The following is a 22,502-nucleotide window of genomic DNA, read 5'->3' as shown; positions in this document are numbered from 1 at the left end:
TAAATGGGTAGTAAGGGGAAGGGTGGGGTCGATTAGGGACCGAAAAGGAGATCTACGCATGGAGGCAGAGGGCATGGCTGAGGTACTAAATGAGTACTTTGCATCTGTATTTACCAAGGAAGAAAATGCTGCCAAAGTCACAGTAAAAGAGGAGGTAGTTGAGATACTGGATGGGCTAAAAATTGATAAAGAGGAGGTACTAGAAAGGCTAGCTGTATTTTAAGTAGATAAGTCAGCCAGTCCAGATGGGATGCATCCTCGGTTGCTGAGAGAAGTAAGGGTGGAAATTGAAGAAGTGCCGGCCATAATCATCCAATCCTCCTTAGATAAAGGGGTGGTGCCAGAGGACTGGAGAATTGCAAATGTTGCACCCTTGTTCAAAAAAGGGTGTAAGGATAAACCCAGGAACTACAGGCCAGTCAGTTTAACCTCAGTGGTGGGGAAGCTTTTAAAAACGATAATCCGGGACAAATTTAATAGTCACTTGGACAAGTATGGATTAATATCACAAATTTGTTAAAGGCAAATCGTATTTAATTAATTTGATTGAGTTTTTGATGAGGTAACAGAGAGGGTTGATGTTGTGTATATGAACTTTCAAAAGGCGTTTGATAAAATTCCACATTATAGGCTTGTCAGCAAAATTGAAGCCCATAGAATAAAAGGGGTAGTGGCAGCATGGATACGAAATTGGCTAAGTGACAGGAAACAGAGTAGTGGTGAACGGTTGTTTTTCGGACTGGAGGAAGGTATACAATGGTGTTCCCCAGGGGTCAGTACTAGGACCACTGCTTTTTTTGATATATATATTAATGACTTGGACCTGTGTGTACAGGGCACAATTTCAAAATTTGCAGATGACACAAAACTTGGAAGTGTAGTGAATAGTGAGGTGGATAATGATAGACTTCAAGAGGACATCGACAGGCTGGTGGAATGGGCGGACACATCTCGGATGAAATTTAATGCAGAGAAGTGCAAAGTGATACATTTTGGCAAGAAGAACAAAGAGAGGCAATATAAACTAAAGGGTACAATTCTAAAGGGAGTGCAGGAACAGAGAGACCTGGGGGTGTCTCTGAAGGCAAATCTTTGAAGGTGGCAGGACAAGTTGAGAAAGCGGTTAAAAAAGCATACAGAATCCTGGGCTTTATAAATAGAGGCATAGAGTTCAAAAGTAAGGAAGTTATGTTGAACCTTTATAAAACACTGGTTCGGTCACAACTGGAGTATTGTGTCCAATTCTGGGCACTGCACTTTGGCAAGGATGTGAAGGTCTTAAAGAGGGTGCAGAAAAGATTTACTAGAATGGTTGCAGGAATGAGGGACTTCCGTTACATGGACAGACTGGAGAAGCTGGGGTTGTTTTCCTTAGAGCAGAGAAGGTGGAGAGGAGATTTGATAGAAGTGTTCAAAATCATGAAGGATTTAGATAAAGTAAATAGAATCATAGAAGTTTACAACATGGAAACAGGCCCTTCGGCCCAACATGTCCATGTCGCCCAGTTTATATCACTAAGCTAGTCCCAATTGCCTGCACTTGGCCCATCTCCCTCTATACCCATCTTACCCATGTAACTGTCCAAATGCTTTTTAAAAGACAAAATTGTACCCGCCTCTACTACTGCCTCTGGCAGCTCGTTCCAGACACTCACCACCCTTTGAGTGAAAAAATTGCCCCTCTGGACCCTTTTGTATCTCTCCCCTCTCACCTTAAATCTATGCCCCCTCGTTATAGACTCCCCTACCTTTGGGAAAAGATTTTGACTATTTACCTTATCTATGCCCCTCATTATTTTATAGACTTCTATAAGATCACCCCTAAACCTCCTACTCTCCAGGGAAAAAAGTCTCAGTCTATCCAACCTCTCCCTATAAGTCAAACCATCAAGTCCCGGTAGCATCCTAGTAAATCTTTTCTGCACTCTTTCTAGTTTAATAATTTCCTTTCTATAATAGGGTGACCAGAACTGTACACAGTATTCCAAGTGTGGCCTTACTAATGTCTTGTACAACTTCAACAAGACATCCCAACTCCTGTAAATAAAGAGAAACTATTCCCATTGATGGAATGGTTGAGAACGAGAGGACACAGATTGGCAAAAGAACCAAAGGCGACATGAGGAAAAGCTTTTTTACGCATTGAGTAGTTATGATCTAGAATGCACTGCCTGAAAGGGTGGTGGAAGTAGATTCAAACGTGGCTTTCAAAAAGTAATTGGATAAATACTTGAATTGGATAAAAACATTGCAGGGCTCCAGGAAAGAGTGGGGGATTGGGACTAACAGGATTGCTCTTACAACGAGCTGGCATGAGCTCGATAGGCCGAATGGCCTCCTTCTGTGCTGTAACCATTCTATGATTCTCCTCCCTTTCCTTACTTGTCCCTCCTTCAGTTCTCATTTCCTGCCTCTGCTCCTTCGCTGTCTTGTTTCTTTTCATTTTCCTATCCGTCCCCACTCCCCTGACCACTTTTGCTTAACTTCTCCTGTTTGTTTCCTGCAACAGTCACCCTCCAACCTCATCCATAGTGAATCCTGGGAATTGTAGTCTGGGGATGCCAGTGAGCAAATTTAATACAAATTTTGCCTGATTATTTTCCCTGGGGAGAGAATATACCTCCCAGGATATTCAAAGGGCCAGAACAGTGGCTTCTGCTGTGGGTAGGTGGGGGGAGGGAACAGAAAATTTATTGGAGCCAAGCAGACTCATGAGGACAGGATTGGAATCCGTTCTGATGCTCTGTACGGTCTTCTATCCTGCTGATACTCTGGGGCTGATTCTCCTGAACCTTGCCCCTGAAAACATCTATTCCCTGGACGCAAAGGCTTCCGGCTCCTTTATCTCTCTCTATGATTTCTGGGGGTTTGCTGAGGAGGAGCCTGTATTTGACCCTCACTTTTAAGGCACACACAGAAATGGCACTAGCGCAAGGTTCTGGCAGTCAACGAACACCTTATGTAACAATGCGCAAACAAAGTTAGTACCATCAAGAGAGGAGATGAAGGGAAAAATAAATTTATTCTACCTAGTAAAAATCTGAATGAATAAATTTTGAGCAACAGATATGTAACAAGCTCTGAAACTACTGTTTTGACCACTGGCAGTTTGTTAACACCTTAAAATATTTCCAAGTGATTTATTCCTCATTTCTTTTGTTAAAAGAAGGATTCATGTTGTGGTACAGCTTCACAGGTGATGAAAGCCTTCCAGTACCTCACCCAAGTGGGTATCTTTCATGTGAATATGGATAGTGAGTCTCGGTAAGTTATTTGATGTGATGGGGTTCAAGTTGGAAATGAAGAGAATAGTAGATGAGACCAATTCTGTCTTCATCTGATAGCCACATGTATGCACATCCAGCAATTTGCTGACTGAACTTTTTCCATGCACTAGCCTGGATTACTACCAACCCAGATGAGAACTAACTCTCAGGTTTACTGATTTTTATAGCTGTTCCACACCACATGGTCTATTTACCTATTGAGTCCTGGAAGGTACACATTGGGATATAAACTTCAATATTTTTCTTTGTGGTAGGTCTTGTGTTCATTATTTTCCTAGATGGTCAGTGGAGCAATTACTGAAAGATGATAAAATTGAATTCTAATTTACATTCAAGTGATTAATCATGAACTAATACATCTTTTTCTAGATGTTAAGCATTCTAACACAGAGGCAACATCATGATAGAGTTTTCTGAATTCTACCAAAATGTGTGTTTCTTCCTTAAAGTAAAATATAATTTCATTCACTGCAATTTTTTTCAAATACTCACAGTAATAGTTCACTGGGGGAGAGAAGGAAACTTTTTTTTAGTTTGCTGCTTTAATGCCGAATTTACCTGTCGTGTTACATAATCAACATTGTATAATATTTCTTTTGCATGTTTTATATTTTAAAAATCCATTTTTCTAAAATACTGTCTGCCTCATACATTTTTTTTGTGCCATCTGGAGTATTACAAGTTTAGCCCATGAGAATACTGTGTAAATGGTGAAATGTTGAAAAAATGTAAGTTAATGACAATAATTGTGCTGGTCAGATCCTATTTTTGAGCATGGTCTGATTTTGACAGGCAATTTACGAAGCAACCTTGCAAATAAGATTTGGTTTGATGGGTCGTCATAGACCCTGTTTGACATTTGTCCCCAGTAAGACCGGATGCTACATGAAAAATTTGCTCAGGCAAGGAACTCCTAGGAATAAACTGTGCTGTAGCGTGGCACACATGGGATTGTACAAGGTGAGCGGAACTTCAACTTGTCACGGATGCAGTACATCTGACAAACATAAGTAGATGCTAATGGCCAAATCGTGACAGAATAAAGTCCCATAACCATATGGCTAATTGCCACAACAATATCTTCAGTGTTATTAATCAAGTTTTCATAGTGTGCCATGATAATTGGAATAATTAGAAACAGCATAGGCATAGCCAGCCTCAACTGCATGCTCTGTGAGCAGGGACTTGAAAGAACAGCATTTGCACTTTCTTCTGCATAGTTAAATGCTGTGGTTCCCAACAAAGGCTATAGTTAATTAGTGAATTAGCTCCCCGTGACTGGAGCCTTGTTGCCAGCAGGGGCGTTAAAGAGCATAAAGGTAGCAAAGTGATCCTAGGAAACACGCTGCTTGCCATTTCAAAACTTTTATTAACACTATTATGTGAACTGGCAAAATAGGCAGAATTCAGTCCATAATTTACTGGTACTCAACATCCAATTTGAAAAGTGGATGTACACTTGTAAGTACACATAATGCAAAACAGGTAAACAGATGGGAAATATTGAACTATAAATAAAGTTTCACAATAATTTCCTAAAAGGCAAACTGGTGTTGTAAGTAACAAATTAACTTACATTTAATGCAATTAGTGGTAATTGATATTTAGCATAAGAAAATATCTTTAAATTTTCTAATTTTAGGGTGGTACTTTTCGTAATGACAGCTATTTTGTAAACTTGCTGAAAGGTGTTAAACAAATGAAGAAAAATATTGATGTTCAGTGCTCCTGATTGTGCTCTTAGAAATTGCAGTCTACATTATGAGTAATCTCATTTACCCTTCTCCCAATGAGTGCTGCAAGATCCCAGTCACCCCAAAGTCTTCCTAGACCCAGACTGCAATCTCACCGTGCGTTTCTAGACCCTAGCATTCTTACACACTATCCCCTTATTATTCACTCCCTCCCCTAAGTCCTCCCTGTCCTACTTCAGCTCCACCATATAGAGCACTCTGACAGCCTTTTCCCATCCCCACCTCTCATCCTGCCTGTCTTGGCTTTAAAAGAATGACACAAGATAGATATTGAATACACCAAGAAAGCAAAATGTGAAAGCCATAGAGACATTAGAGACAAAAGAGAGAAGATAGAGGAAAAGTCCAGAGTGATAGACACCGTAATGAGTAAGTGTACAACTCATAGAGAGAGGATGGAAGACAAAGATTGAGCAACATGGAATTAAAGTATGGGAAAGAAATAATTACTGGGTGGAAAAAATTTTTTTTTTTGCCCGTGCAGGATGCCACCGATCAACTATGACATTGAATGTAACGTGGTGTATTGCCCTTGTCATTATAAAATACTGCATCCTCTGACTTACCTTGAACAAAGTATATATACTTATTTGTTTCCCTTGACATGACTGACTGTTAGTTGGATGTTACGCTGTTTTACAAGACCAAGTGTTATATACTAGGTAATGCATGATATTAATTTGCAAAAGTGGAGCGTTGTCACACTCAAAGCAATTTTATCTAACTTGGGAAGGTCAGTGATTAGGCGATCATCAATTTAAAATTGCCACATGTGAGGTGAGTGGTGAGGAGAAATTTACACTTTCTCTTTGTCAGTGTCACTTTCTCTTGCTTATGTGCACCCACATACAGTTCTTATCACTATCTTTCTACATCTTGGCCTCACTCATTGGGGGTGAAATCCATCTTGGGCCGTAGCGCAAAATAGACTTCAACGAAAAGAAAATGGGCGGGATGTAAAACGGGTGGCCAATTCGCTATCGCCCAGGATCAATTTCGCCCCCAGTGCGTTTCTTTCTCAAACACATCATCTCTTTCTGAGTTTCTGTCTCACTCACACATTGCTGGTAATGTTTTCTTTCACCCCCTGGCTGGTAATCTATCCCATTGGGATCAATGGGATGAAAATTGGGCAGGTTCCACAATGGGTGGGCAATCCACTCCGCCAGATTGCTGCCTAGACGACAAAGGTGAAAATTACCCCGTTGTCTTGACCAATCCTTCTCTCCCTCACTCATGCACTTTGTGAGTAAAAACAAGCTTCTCAAAATAGTTTACCTCTAAGGTTCCAAAGTTCATGTTCTAGCTTGTTTTGAAGTCATTTGTAGAAACAAGTTATAATTACTGCTATAGCCTCAGGCTTTGGATTGTATGGGAGTTTTGTCCATGCTGAGACTGGCATGCTGGGAATTGTAGGCACCAGTGCATGTTAGGAGCTGTAATTAAGTCTCATCAGCTGACAAAGTGATACCAGTTGGAAGGTTATTTGCTCAAGATCTAGACATTCTAAAAAAAAGGCATCCCATTTTAACATAGAAATGCTATCGTCAAAGTAAATTGAATTATCTTTTGCAAGTATTGTATTTTCTAATTAATTTTAAATTTCCCAGCTAGTGAGAGTCCATAATGGTGGGCAAAAAGATATTCTATATATATATATATATGGTTCATTTTGTTTAATTGGTAGCTGCTGCTGACTGCCTATTGCTGGTTTTCAACAACTTATTCACTCCATCACCAAGACCGCCTACTTCCACCTCTGTAACATCGCCCGTCTCCGCTCCTGCCTCAACTCATCTCCTGCTGAAACCCTCATCCGTGCCTTTGTTACCTCTAGACTTGACTATTCCAATACTCTCCTGGCCGGTCTCCCATCTTCCACCCTCCATAAACTTGAGCTTATCCAAAACTCTGCTGCCCCTATCCTAAGTCACTCCAAGTCCCGTTCACGCATCACCCCTGTGCTCACTGACCTACATTAGCTCCCGGTCTGGCAACACCTCAATTTTTAAAATTCTCATCCTTGTTTTCAAATCCCTCCATGACCTCGCCCCTCCCTATTTCTGTGACCTGCTCCAGCTCTACAACCCTTGTGCACCTTCAGGATCTCTTGCCCATTCCCCGATTTTTATCGCTCCACCATTGGCAGCCGTGCCTTCATCTGCCTGGGTCCTAAGCTGTGGAATTCCCTCCCTAAACCTTTCCGCCTCTCTACTTCTCTCTCCTCCTTTAAGACGCACCTAAAAACCTAACTCTTTGGCCAAGCTTTTGTTCACCTGTCCTAATACCTCCTTATGTGGCTCAGTGTCATATTTTCTTTGATAATCGCTCCCGTGAAGCACTTTGAGTTGTTTTACTAATGTTAAAGGCGCTATATAAATGCAAGTTGTTGTTGTTGTTTACATTCTTGCATGCTACTTATCGATTGGTATAATTCCTGTCTATTCACTTCTAATTTGTTGCTGTTCTATGACTATAAAATTTGAGCATATGCAATATGCAAAACAGTAAGTGTGATGGATAGACAGCGAATGTGCACAGTCGTACCTTTTATTATTTTGCTCACAGTACATCAGATGATGGCCTGCTTTATATTCAATCACTGTAAATCATTGGCCCTGATACGTTGCCAGTTGCATCCTCTGACTTTTATGATGAGCAATACCAAGGGAGATTTGCTGGTAATACATAAAAACAGTACATCTAATGTGCATTTCCTGTCCTTCACACTATACTTAGTGTCACACTCAAGCTCAAATTTCTCTCACACTTCAAAAACAAGTATAATGAAACCAAGCAACTCTCCAAGAGGACAAAATAACAACTTGAATATCTTGTAATTAAAAATGATATATGTACTCAGGAAGACATGCCAATTTGTGAGAGATGGAAAACCATCTAAAATACTGAGCCCTTCAGACCTACACTTCTCACCTCCAGTATCATATTCCAGTCTGTAAAGTTCCCTGACCAAACAAAAGTTGAAACTCTGATTTTTATAAAGCCTAAGGTTGGTTGGCTGAAGTTTTTGTCCAGTGTGAGAACTGTCAGCAATAAAATTATACACTTTGTCTTTTCAAATGTCAGTTGTGTTTGGAGAAAGCATCTTGAGCAATAAAATGTTCATGGATACAGGTCAGTCACTGGTTATGGGGGAGCAAATTGAGGGAATGAATAAGAGTACCACAACAAAGCATATCGGTGAAATTGAGATTTTTCCTATGGTGTATTGTACCAAATGCTGAATAAGCCTAATGGCAACACTGGATCGAAGGCAGCATGTGCTTTTGTGGTACACCGCACAAAACAAATCAATTTGGACTCCTCCGGAGGGTCGCTGCTCTAAGCTTGACATGCATGCTCAAGCTGTCAGGAGATGCGTCAATGCCAGATTCATCAGCCGCACTCACAAGACAGTCCAGAATGTCACCCGAGCACAATGCAATGCCATCGACGCTCTCAAGACCAACCGCAACATCGTCATCAAACCAGCGGACAAAGGAGGAGCCATCGTCATACAGAACAGAACGGACTATTGCAAAGAAGCATACCGACAACTGGACAACCAGGAACACTACAGACGGTTACCCGCAGATCCGACCAAAGAACACACCCACCAGCTCAACAAACTGATCAAGACCTTCGATCCAGACCTTCAAAGCATCCTACGCACTCTCATCCCACGTACTCCCCGCGTGGGAGACTTCTACTGCCTCCCAAAGATACACAAAGCCAACACACCCGGACGTCCCATCGTATCAGGCAACGGAACCCTGTGTGAGAAGCTCTCTGGATACGTCGAGGGCATCCTGAACCCCATCGTACAGGGAACCCCCAGCTTCTGTCGCGACACTACAGACTTCCTACAAAAACTCAGCACCCACGGACCAGTTGAACCAGGAACACTTCTCACCACGATGGACGTCTCGGCACTCTACACAAGTATCCCCCACGATGACGGCATCGCTGCAACAGCCTCAGTACTCAACACCAACAACAGCCAATCTCCAGACGCCATCCTACAACTCATCCGCTTCATCCTGGATCACAATGTCTTCACCTTCGATAACCAGTTCTTTACCCAATCACACGGAACAGCCATGGGGACCAAATTCGCACCCAAATACGCCAACATTTTCATGCACAAGTTCGAGCACGACTTCTTCACTGCACAGGACCTCCAACCAACACTATACGCCAGATACATCGACGAAATTTTCTTCCTATGGACCCACGGCGAAGAATCACTGAAGAGACTACACGATAACATCAACAAGTTCCATCCCACCACCAAACTCACCATGGACTACTCCTCAGAATCGGTTTCATTCTTGGACACACGAATCTCCATCAAAGACGGGCACCTCAGCTCCTCACTCTACCGCAAGCCCACGGACAACCTCACAATGCTCCACTTTTCCAGCTTCCACCCTAACCACGTCAAAGAGGCCATCCCCTATGGACAGGCCCTGCGAATACACAGGGTCTGCTCAGACGAGGAGGAACGCGATGGACACCTACAGATGCTGAAAGACGCCCTCGTAAGAACGGGATATGACGCTCGACTCGTCGATCGACAGTTCCGACGGGCCACAGCGAAAAATCGCATAGACCTCCTCAGAAGACAAACACGGGACACAACCAATAGAGTACCCTTCATCATCCAGTACTTCCCTGGAGCGGAGAAACTACGCCATGTTCTCCGCACCCTTCAACATGTCATCAATGACGACGAACACCTCGCTAAGGCCATCCCCACACCTCCACTACTCGCCTTTAAACAGCCACCTAACCTCAAACAGACCATCGTTCGCAGCAAATTACCCAGCTTTCAGGAGAACAGCGTCCACGACACCACACAACCCTGCCACAGCAACCTCTGCAAGACATGCCAGATCATCGACACAGATACCACCGTCACACGAGAGGACACCACCCACCAGGTACATGGTTCATACTCCTGTGACTCGGCCAACGTTGTCTACCTCATACGTTGCAGGAAAGGATGCCCCAGAGCATGGTACATTGGCGAGACCATGCAGACACTGCGACAACGGATGAACGGACACCGCGCAACAATCGCCAGACAGGAGGGTTCCCTCCCAGTCGGGGAACACTTCAGCTGTCAGGGACATTCAGCCTCCGATCTTCGGGTAAGCATTCTCCAAGGTGGCCTTCGAGACACATGACAACGCAAAATCGTCGAGCAGAAATTGATAGCCAAGTTCCGCACCCATGAGGACGGCCTCAACCAGGATCTTGGGTGCATGTCACCCCACCAGCGAAAAAAGGTTATCTGTTTTTAATACAATGGGTCATTCTCTCTCTTTCTCTGCCTTTTGGGTCTCTCTCTCTCTCTCTCTCTCTCTTTGTGTTCTGACCGTTTGTGTATTCAGTAGTCTTGTATGTAATGTTTCTCTGAACACCATTCCACTCCTTTGATTGCTTTGATTATATCTCTGCCGAGGTGTGATAACGGGCAGTTGGAAAGATTATCTGTAATCACCAGGCATTGTTCTCTGACTATATATGGTGTACCTTTATGGAATCCTACACTCACCTGACGAAGGAGGAAAGCTCCGAAAGCTTGTGATTTCAAATAAAGCTGTTGGACTATAACCTGGTGTTGTAAGACTCCTTACATTTGTCCACCCCAGTCCATCACCGGCATCTCCACATCATGTAGCCTTTGAAGTTGAATCTTCTCACGCATTCTCACAATCAAGCGACAAGCTTTCAAAGCCCAAAGAAAATGGGGCAATTTTTGGTGTCTCTGCTGCCTCGTTTTCCAACACGAATGGAAGAATAGGGAGACCAAAATCATAACAAATATTTCCCACCACCTTCCCACCCGAGGCCAACCTGGTACCAATTTCAAACCTTGAAATAGGTGCCAAAGCTCCTGCTGGAAACAGACGGAAGCCTCATTAGGCCATGCAAATTGAGGTCCTATGACATAGATAGGATCCCAATGCTATTTTAGTGTTTCAACACAATGCATCCTCAAAGTGTAGGTATTGCCCACTGCCCCTGAGTGGTAAGTGGTGAAACCAGCACCCCTTAAAGGGATCGCTGGAGGCCTTGAGGAAAAAGTTAAAGGAATGATTTGGGGAGAATTTTTTGGCAGCCGGATCAGCATTATCATTATTCCTACACCTCCCTAAAAATCCTCCCAAACTTTGGACTTACCTCTTGTGTAATAGTGTACTGCCAGATCGACTCCCCTTATGGGCTGCCAGATTCTAAACCCCACCCCCAGAACATCATCATGGCCATCAGCTAGGGACGAACAGGCAGTTCACCGTTTCCATGCTTTTGCAGTGGCCACTATGTAAAGCTGTTTGCATGATTTAAGCACGTGTTATCTTGATCTGAAAACCCAGAGAGCTAACACTTTAGTGCTGCACTGCTTGGGCTGATATGAGCAAAGCATTCTTCAGAATTTTATGAACAATTTCTGTGTTACATTATTGCATTCCTATTTGTTGATGTTGAGCAATTAAGGAATAATGGATTACCAACTGTAGTAATGAACTCCGTTCTTTAAAACAAATTTAACCTCCATGTACAAACCTCGTGTTCAGCCTACCTCTCTATTCTTTTTCTGACCTGGCATGGATTAGATTATTGACATGTTGGCCCAGAATTTCCTGCAACGGCGAGATTGGCGCCATACACTGTAAATCTCACCGTCTAAAGTTGATCTCGCCATTGCTAACTTGCTCCAAATTTTGCTGATTTTCTAATTAGAATATGCTGCAGCGAGCACAGTGGCGAATCAGGCACTCAGTGAATGAAAGCGTAACTTCTTAAATAAACTTTAATCTTCAATTATTTTAAGCTGTGGTGTTCCTTTTCGAGTTTCGAGATTTTTGTCAGTTTCACTGCTGTGTGTAATCTGAATGCAGGCCACTCCAAGTCACTATGTTGTAAATTCTTAATAATTTAGGAATAAAATAATTACTGACGTTTTTGTGGATTATGAGGGCATAAAATGAGCTAAGCAGGCTAACCTTGAATTTTTAGATTATTGAAAAGTTCTGGGTTTGAACGAGACTAAACACAAATCTTTGTGGACGGTTAAAATTTACATAATGACATGCTGACTTTCCTCTGAGCAGATGTGCTTGAGATGTTTTTGAGGTATATACATCAATTTACTCATAACTGATTGAAACAATAGTGATTCATAAGAAAATTAGAGTTGTTAGAAAAGATATGTTTGTTGTGTTAGTGGCTTTACTGAGGTTGAGCACTGTGGGAAAACAGAGATGGGGTTATTTAAATTCTGAAAACGATCTCAAAGATCAGCTGACCAACTTGGTTGCCTTTTGTGCAGAATTCATAAAGGGTCACTAGATAATATTTTGCTCCGGAATGATGTGATTACAAAGCTATTTCACCTTGTCCAAGAACAGATTGATAATATAGTGACTTGGAATGGCCTGCATTCATAGATTAGAACCAGAGGATACGGCCTGTGCTTGGAGAGGGGTAAAATTCAAAATGAATCTGTGGAAACAGTACTTCAGTGAGTGAGTGGTCAATCGCTCCCTAGAGAGACAGTGGAAGGAGTTATTATTGATTAATTCAAATACAAATTAGATAGATTTCTTTCAGAAAATAACATTTTGGGATACAGTATATGAGTAATTTGAGACATAACGTGGTAAGTGCGGCGTGCTTGGGAGTAATAGGTGACTTTGGACCTATGGTTCCCAAGTCTCCCCACCACTGGGGTTTTTTTGCCTCATATCTGGGTCTGTTGTAGACTAATTGATAGAGAATGATTGCTATGATTAGTCAACAACTGCATTATTGTTGTATCATCCGATTACCAGCATGGTAGAAGGCGAACTAGATGGACCTTAGTCTTTTTTCATCTAGCAATTCCTATGTTCCTAAAATTGTAAAAATTCAGGCAGTCCAAATCAAAGTGATATCATTTTCTCTTAGTCAATTCTAAGAGTCTAAAGAGATACCAAAAATATCCTTAAAGAACAGGCTAATTTTTTCTTCTCCCCCCTCCCCCCTCCCCTTCATATTCCCCTGCCCCATTTGCATGACTTATACCAATGGTTAGGGCATGGTAGGCATTTATCAAAGGAGTATATTTCTCTTAGTTTGAACATTGTAACTAGAACATTTTGGAAATGAGGGAAAAAAATTAGGACAAATGGTATGTTCAAGTCATGTTGTAAACCTTGATGGAAATCACAACAAAAGATTCACCTTTGAACCTTCAGCTCATGGACACTGCTAATCTATTTTCAGTAAGTCATACTGAGGAGCAGATCATTTAAATCCGAAATTCTATTATCCAGTTGACAGTCTTTGCTTCCCATTACAAAATCAAATCAAAGTTCTTTTAGTGACTATTCAAAGCTACTACATAACAGTCATGAATTTTACTAAAGGTAATTGTTGAAGACCCATTCTTTCATGACCTTAGATTCAATGTGCATTGCAACACAGTGTGAATAGATTTCATTGCATAACTAGTTGTAGGTATGTTTCAATTAAACCTTTTGTTAGTACTATTGCATTTTATGCCTGTTTCACTCTTGCAGACGTTGGGTCAGACTTTTGTTCGGACGAGAATTTCCTCTTCAGGACCTCTTGGTGATCTGGGATACATTATTTGCTGACAGTGTCACCCTGGATTTAGTTGACTATATTTTTGTAGCAATGCTATCATACATAAGGGATGTTTGTAAGTATATGCATATATATATAAGATTTTTATAGCTCAACTCCAATGCTTTTTGCAATACTCATTCTAATGTTACTTTTTAAGATAAGCATTAAGGTACTTTATAAAAAGTCTTAGTGTACCTATGGTATAATAAATTCACAATGATACTGCATTTTATCAATAATATAAGTTGTCAAGTTTTGGGTTTTTTGACTATTTTTCCACAGAATAGAATTGTGGAAAAAATTAGTTATTTTTTAAGTGCTGCACTTCAAAGCATAGTGTATTCACAGAAAATTTGTGTTTAAAAAGACACTGAGATGGTTGTTAATATGCTAATGGTGTTGTTTTCCCCAAAGACTGAACAATAGTAGTTTGTTAGGTTATCTCTGTAATCAGTAAACACCTCACGCCTGTTGGGAAGACTTTGGTTCCGGGTGCTTGGCAGCGGGTGTCTGGCACGCCTTCTTTTTTGGCCGTGAACAGACGGAGATTAAAAAAAACAGTCAGGCACATCCAGCTAAGGCTGCAAAGGCAGTGAGGTTTTTAAAACAGAAGGCCAAGTCTATGAGGTTAGAAATGCTAGAAGACTATTAGAAGTCATTATGTTTAAGTCAAGTAAGATGACCCACTGATGTGGGGGAAGCATGTTCTTTATTTTGTACTATTATGCAAAGATAAGTTCTGCAGATTGAATTAAGTGAGTACGATCCTATCTGCTGTTCTGTATGTTCACATCACTGTTAAATAAAGCAGCTTATTGACTCATATCAGGCCTAGTCTTATCCAATGTTTTCTTGGTCCAGCTTCAAAAAGGTTGGAGGGGCACATGCAAAAGACATTCATTTCTGGTCATAAGGGGATACTTTTGTTAAACCCTAGGTTATGCTATCATACAAGTAAATATGTATAAAAATAAGATGCTCAGACCACTTTCAGAAGCAACCGATGCCACTGAACCCAAGAAAGTAGCTATTATAGATCCGAATTTGTAACAGTAAGACAAATAGACATAGGAAAACACACATACATTGGTACGTGAAAGACTGCCACCTTGTGACTAAAACATCATTCTAATTTGATACAAATGATTTAGTCCCCTGCAAGTCCCACTATTAACAAAACAAAGCTTTTGTCTGCATTATACAGATTCTTAGTGAATAAGATGAAACGCAGACCTTAATAAAAATCGATATCTTGCTGCTTTAGTTATATTACTTGAGGCGATTTTTATATTTACAAGGAATCCAGATGTTTAGTAGATTAAATATCAAAACATAGTCCTGACAGATTAAATTGCTGTTTTATTAATGTTGCTTTAAAATGTCAAAATCATAAGTAAACTATATAATCATTTAAGTTTTGTAAAGATGCAGTACTATGTAGTTTGCTGTTCAGATAGCACTAACTTGCATTATTAATGTGCCATGTGTTTTGTGCTTTAATGACTTTCACAAAAAGTACAGTAAATGGTCACAAGAGAACAAAAGTATTATGGAAGAGTGAGCACGATAAGTGAGTGCTTCGCAAATGAAACCAGATGTATGAAATTACAAGCTGTCGGATCAAAAAGGAAATGAAGATGATGAAGTGGTTCTCACCATATAATATAATTATTTGTTTCAATCACTTATGATTTTTTTGCTCATAATCTTTAAATATCAAGGTCTGCAATAACTACTAGCATACAACTACAATCAGTTAAGAGGATAGAATGCGTATTATCACCTGGGGTGTTTTTATTTCTCTTTTTTTAAACTGCTTTTAATGTTTCACTGCTGAAATGTTGTCAGATAATTCACAGAACACCTAAAAGAAATATGTTGAAGGATCCAAAGATTATGGGCAAAAGAATATGATGCTATGGGGTTAATATTTTGTATTACACCAATTTATCTCTAGTTATTATTTAAAGTGGCACTACCTTTAAGCAAAGCTGGTTAGCAAACATTTCTTCATGAGCACATTATTCTGTCATTTGTGTGTGACATTTGTGCAATGAAAATGATGCAGTCTGGCTGTTTCCCTGCCCAAACAAAACAGTTGGATAAATGCCTTCAGGAATAGTACTCTTTTTAATTCCTAGTTTTTCCATCTGCCGTAGTTATTAAAGATGTGCATACGTGTGTGTGTATATATATATATATTTTTTTTTTTAAATGAAACACTCATACTGTTTTGTATGTTTCATCTTCCTCAGTAATTGCCAGTAACTATCAGACCTGTCTCGGATTGCTTCTCCATTACCCTTCTGTAGAAGATGTACATTCCTTAATCCAGAAAGCACTCTTCTTACGAGATCCAAAGGTAATATACCATTCTTTGAGGTACCATTCATATATTAATAAAAAGTACTTTTAGAATTGCACTACTCATCGATCCTCTCTTAGATTCAGGTGTACAGAGACCTAATCTAAAATGATAAATGATGTGACTTTAAGGACTGTTTATTACCTATGAAATAAGTTGATTTCAATTAACATGCAAAATTCTTGATTCCATAAGTTCCAAATATGGGGTTTGCAATTATTTTAAGATTTAAAATTACAGGACAAATGCAGCTACAGAGCAGAATGACGTGCTTGAATATTTCAGAAACAATTTTAAAAAATTAAATGATGCATCTCAATAGTAAACAGCAATATGTTAAACATGGGAAAATATATTTGAAAGCATGCGTAATACATATGTTTGTAGTACATTCTATGAAGATTGGTAAAATCTGGTACCAACACATTTACTATAGTGAATAATAAGAACATTGTTGTGGTATCACCACTATGGTTTGCTGGTTCAACAATGGTAGTGTGCCAGCTTATAAAAGGAAAAAAATGTTGTGAATTATTGTACATTTGAGGGCACATCTGTAACCAGAGGGGTAATAATTCATCAATTATAGCCTCAGAAGTGCAGTCAATATTTGTTTTATTATACCCATGAGTTAAATTTATTTTTCAAATGGGAAATGTTTTCACCCATTTTGAATGGTTAATAGCCTGTGCTTTCTGGTCTGTTCACTGAAGATTATTGCCGACTGTCATCAGTTATTTGCTAGGAGTCAAAACATTTTCTCATGTATAATTTTCAGCCAATCATGTATTTCAGTCCAAAAGTATAATAAATGTATAACCTAAACAACACAGCTCTTAAAATAAAAAGACATTGCATCAGTAAATGGAAGCAATTTTCTCTTGGGAAATATCCATAATTGTTTGTATGCTTCTAGATGACCATTCGTTTGCCTTTCGGCCTGTTCTGTGACATCAAGGTGTCAGCCTTGGATCAGTGGTAGCAATGTTGCCTCTAAGTCAGAAGTCATGGATTTCAGACCCACTACAGAGACTTTAGCACATAATTTTAGGCTGATCCTCAGCCAACATCACTAAAACAGATTATCTGATCATTTATCTCATTGCTGCTAATGGGACCTTGCTGTACTCTAATTGGCTACATTACATTACAACAGTGATTACACTTCAAAAGTACTTTATTGACTGTAAAGTACTTTGGATGTCCTGAGGTCATGAAAGACGCTATATAAGATGCAAGTTCTCTTTATCATCAAGTGTTGTTGACAGAAGGATTTCCTTCAACTCCTCAATAAAGAATAAAGGACAGTGTGCTGGAATACAGTGTGCTGGAATACAATGTGCTATAGAGTGATACCCCATGTAGCAAGTTCCCACTCTTGCCTCTAGTATCAAGGGCAAACCCAAAGCAGAGATTGAGAGATTGCTCCCATGAGGAGTAAAAACAAATGAGTGCACAAATTTAACCTGGTCCTTTTTTGGTGTCTCGTGATGATTGGCTTAGTAGCAGCAGAGGCCAGAGTGAATTGTCTGTGAATCACCTAGGGCCATGTGTGTTGTTCAATAACAATTAAACTGACAGGGGGAAATACATTTTTTTATATAAAGTAATTTTAGAAAACACTAAAATTAACTGACAAGTTAGAACAAGCACCTAAATAACTTAGAAATCCCATGTAAAAGGGATGAGGGGGGATGTTGTGGGAGAAATATATTCAGGAATATTATCTTAAAGGGGAAGAGAAGTCTTGCATCGAGTTACACTAAGTCTGCAGCACAGAAACAGGCCATTCGGCCTGTGCCTATGGCGGCGTTTATGCTCCGTACAAGCCTCCTCCCATCCCTCTTCATCTAACCCTATCAGCATACCCTCCTATTTCTTTCTCCCTCATCTGCTTATCTAGCTTCGCCTTAAATGCATTTATGATATATGCCTCAACTACTCCTTCTGGTACTCTTTAGGTAAAGAAGTTTCTCCTGAATTCCCTATTAGATTTATTAGTGACTATCTTATATTTATGACCTCTAGTTTTGGACTCCCCCACAAGTCGAAAAATTTTCTTTACATCTACCCTATCAAACCCTTTTGTTATCTTAAAGATCTCTATCAGGTCACCCCTTGGCCTTCTATTTTCTAAAGAAAAGATCCCCAGCCTATTCAGCCTTTCCTCTCAGTTCTGGTATCATCCTTGTGAATCTTTTTTGCACCTTCTCCAATGCCTCTATATCCTTTCAATAATTTGGAGACCAAATCTGTGCACAGTACTCCAAGTATGGTCTAACCAAGGTCCTATACAAGTTCAATATAACTTCTCGGCTTTTCAATGCAATCCCTCTAGAAATTAACCCCAGTGCTTGGTTTGCCCATTTTATGGCTGTATTAACCTGCATCACTACTTTTTAGTGAATTTGGGTGCCTGTACCTCAAGATCCCTTTGCTCCTCTACCGCATTTAGACTCTTGTGGCCTCCTTATTCTTCCTACCAAAATGCACCACCTCACACTTGTCTTATTGAAATTCATTTGCCAATTTCATGCCCATTTTCCAAGTTTATTAATGTCCTCTTGCATTTTGACGGATTCTTCCTTTGTATTAACTACTACTCCAATTTGATGTCATCCGCAAATTTTGAAATTGTTCTTCCGATTCCCGAGTCCAAATCATTAAAGTAAATTGTGAACAACAGTGGTCCCAGCACCGATCCCTGTGGAACACCACTTTCCACCTTTTGCCACTCTGAGTAGCTATCCATAAGCCCTGCTATCTGTTTTCTGTTTTGTAGCCAGCTTGTTATCCATTCCGCTTCTTGTCCCTTGACTCCACATGCTCTGACCTTAGTTATGAGTCTACAATGCGGTACCTTATCGAAGGTCTTTTGAAAATCCAAATATATTACATCTACTGCATTACCCTTGTCTACTCTTTCTGTTACTTCTTCAAAGAATTCAGTAAGGTTGGTCAAGCATGACTTTCCCTTCTGAAATCTGTGCTGACTACTCTTTATTATATTTTTGTTTTCTAGATGCTTTTCTATTACATCTTTGAGTAAAGATTCCATTATCTTTCCTACAATCGACATTAAGCTAACTGGTCTATAGTAACCCATTTTATTTGAAGTATTTTCCACATGTTTTTGCAAGTTCTTTGTCATGAATAAAGTAATTTATCATAAAATTATTACTTTATAAAAATACTTCAATTTTCTGCCCTAAAGTTGGAGTGCCATGTTGTACTTCATCCTTCCAAGTTATTCTGGTGACGTCGCTGACAAAGACAGGACATTTCTGTATCCCTGAATGGATCCATTTGTGTTAACTGAGGCTGTAACTTTGGATCAACCCAGGAGCAGATCCAGAACCGCACGATCCTAGGGGAAACATGCTGGCTATATTTCATTCTTTGCCAATAACATGGTTTCCCAAGGTCTATGGCTAAGGATCCGCTTTACATACATATCGAGAAGTACTTTGAACAAAAATAAATCTTTACATTTTCTTTCTCTTTAAATCTACAAATTTGTTTGCGTTAAATATGATTTTATATCTTAATTACTATTCTAACACAAAGCCATACAAGTAGAATTAGGTCATTATTGTGCTTGTCACATACAAACTGACTTAATTTGATTAATTGCTTTTGTCCTGTAAAGTAGTTTATCAAAACATTTTTTTTAATTCATTCATGGGATGTGGGCGTCGCTGGCAAGGCCAGCATTTATTGCCCATCCCTAATTGCCCTTGAGAAGGTGGTGGTGAATCGCCTTCTTGAACTGCTGCAGTCCGTGTGGTGAAGGTTCTCCCACAGTGCTGTTAGGCAGGGAGTTCCAGGATTTTGACCCAGCGGCGATGAAGGAACGGCGATATATTTTCAAGTCAGGATGATGTGTGACTTGGAGGGGAACGTGCAGGTGGTGGCGTTCCCATGTGCCTGCTACCCTTGTCCTTCTAGGTGGTAGAGGTCACGTGTTTGGGAGGTGCTGTCGAAGAAGCCCTGGTGAGTTGCTGCAGTGCATCTTGTAGATGGTACACACTACATCCACGGTGCGCCGGTGATGGAGGGAATGAATGTTTAGGGTGGTGGATGGGATGCCAATCAAGCGGGCTGCTTGGTCCTGGATGGTGTTGAGCTTCTTGAGTGTTGTTGGAGCTGCACTCATCTAGGCAATGTGTGATGGAGAGCATTCCATCACACTCCTGACGTGTGCCTTATAGATGGTGGAAAGGCTTTGAGGAGTCAGGAGGTGAGTCACTCGCCACAGAATACCCGGCCTCTGACCTGCTCTTGTAGCCACAGTATTTATGTGGCTGGTCCAGTTTAGGTTCTGGTCAATGGCAATCCCCAGGATGTTCATTGTGGGGGATTCGGTGATGGTAATGCCATTGACTGTCAAGGGGACTTTCTCCTGTTGGAGATGCTCATTGCCTGGCATTTGTGTGGTGCGAATGTTACTTGCCACTTATCAGCCCAAGCCTGGATGTCGTCCAGGTCTTGCTGCACGCGGGCTCGGACAGCTTCATTACCTGAGGAGTTGCAAAGGAACTTAACACTGTATCTAGAATAGTTGCTGTGCAGTTAAAATGTTTTATAACTATTTAGACAAGGTTTACCAAAAAAAACACCATGAATCGATCTATATTTTCTTCGCTAATACTTAAGTTCCTTTGGTGTTTATTTTGAGGGATTGTTAAACTAAAAGTAACATTTTAAATAGTACTGAAAAATATGTTTAATGACCAGATCAGACTTTGTTTTAGAAATTAATCTGTTTTAGCTATGACAGTGAAAGAACTTATGCTGAAAAGAATAATTGAAGTAGAAGCAGTGGAGCAGCGAAAGCTGACCTTGATGATTTATGGTTATGCTGCCTTTTAGTATGCAGCTAGGCAACCACTGTTGATAACAAATGCATCGCGTTGCAAAAATGAGAATAGTAACTAGCTTTTATTGTTGGAGAACAAGTGAACAAAACTAAAACCCACATTATTCGTGAACTCTGGAATTAAATCTGTGTGACATTTCTAGCTAATAAGACACACTTATTAATAAGTCTCACTTTTAATTTTTTTAAAGTTTCAACTTCATTACTTAGTTACAGGGACATATTTACATATTAGTTTGATACATGCAACTATAGTGGTTTATGTATTTGCCAAAAATTAACAAAATACTTTTCAATCCTTTGAAGACTAAAGGACATGTTTCCTATTGATTTTTTTTAAAACAGTGTATTGCTAAATATTAGATCTCTTGAGTTGAAGTATAGATGCAGGAAGTAGTGCAGTGAAGGCTGGTAGAATCTGTATGATTCTAGTGTTGAAGATGCACTGCACAACTATTACTTTCAAACATGTTCAATTGAACAGATCTTGGGAATGTGGAACTCAAATAAACATTCTCTTTAAAAATTTAATGCTAGAAGTAGAATGTTATTGCTCCTTTAGTTCTTAAATCCAGGATTAATATAAAATTCTTACCTGGGGTACAGTTCTAATAGACACGAGTGGTTTTCTGATATGTCACCCAAATGATTCTCCAGAGTGAGTCCGAACACTTCATGTCAGGAAGCTGCTTGGTTGTAGGGGCCAGAACAGTCGAGTCCAATTCTAGACTTACCCAATGTCCACACAGGTGTAAATCCAGTAGGATTCACTAAACAGAGATGAAGGGCTCAATTTTAGGAGGGAGGCGGGTTGGCAGCAGGTGGTCAGCTGGGCGGGTGGGTTCGCAGCCTAATTGAAGTCACTTACCTTGGCTTCCGGGTTTCGCACTGGAAAGCTGCGCAGCGGGCGTACTGCGTAGCCGCATCGTAGGCTGTCAGTTGGAGGAGCCCTATTTAAAGGGGCAGTCCTCCACTGACGCTGCAGAAAGGAGCCAAAATTACAGCATGGACCAGCCCAGGGAGAAGGCTGCTCCCAGGTTTAATGATTCCTCACTCCAGGCCCTACTGGATGGGGTGAGGAGGAGGAGGAGGACAGAGATCTTCTCCCCAGCGGACGAGAGGAAGTGGCATGCCTCTGCCACCACGAAGGCCTGGCTCGAGGTGGCAGTGGAGGTCACCAGCACCACCAACATACCACACACCTGCATACAGTGCAGGAGGCGCTTCAATGACCTAAGTAGGTCGGCCGAAGTGAGTACACTTACTCATTCCCCTACACTCAGTCTGCCACATCACCGCCCCCACCCCACATCTCCTTCTGCACTGCCAACACTATTCTATCACATCACTCCTCACACCCACTCAAACCTCATCCTCATCTTACCTGCACTTACTCACCTCGCCAGTACTCATCCCGCCACTACCACTCAACCCAATCCTCATACAATCTCATGGCTCCATCTCATACTCACCCTCCCATGCATCTCTTTCACGGTCAGCCTCACCCAATCTGCCATTACCTGTGCTGCAGCCACAGGGCATGAATCACATATGTGTAGTAGGAAGCATAAGGCAAA

General features: G+C 40.7%; 1 protein-coding gene across 7 annotated transcripts in view; it reads left to right on the top strand.

Moving 5' to 3' along the window:
* The window catches only part of tbc1d5 (TBC1 domain family, member 5), a 495,410-nt gene that overhangs the window by 316,954 nt on the left and 155,954 nt on the right, over nucleotides 1-22,502 (top strand). For all 7 annotated transcript variants that reach the window (XM_068006107.1, XM_068006096.1, XM_068006070.1 and 4 more), the window contains exons 14-15: nucleotides 13,612-13,754; nucleotides 15,937-16,043. In XM_068006107.1, coding sequence (XP_067862208.1) covers nucleotides 13,612-13,754; nucleotides 15,937-16,043 — 250 coding nt within the window. The remainder of the gene's footprint in view (nucleotides 1-13,611; nucleotides 13,755-15,936; nucleotides 16,044-22,502) is intronic.

The sequence above is a fragment of the Heptranchias perlo genome, chromosome 2 (genome assembly GCF_035084215.1).
Source record: "Heptranchias perlo isolate sHepPer1 chromosome 2, sHepPer1.hap1, whole genome shotgun sequence".
In the NCBI taxonomy this organism is placed as follows: Eukaryota; Metazoa; Chordata; class Chondrichthyes; order Hexanchiformes; family Hexanchidae; genus Heptranchias; species Heptranchias perlo.
This window is presented reverse-complemented; position numbering and strand designations above follow the sequence as displayed.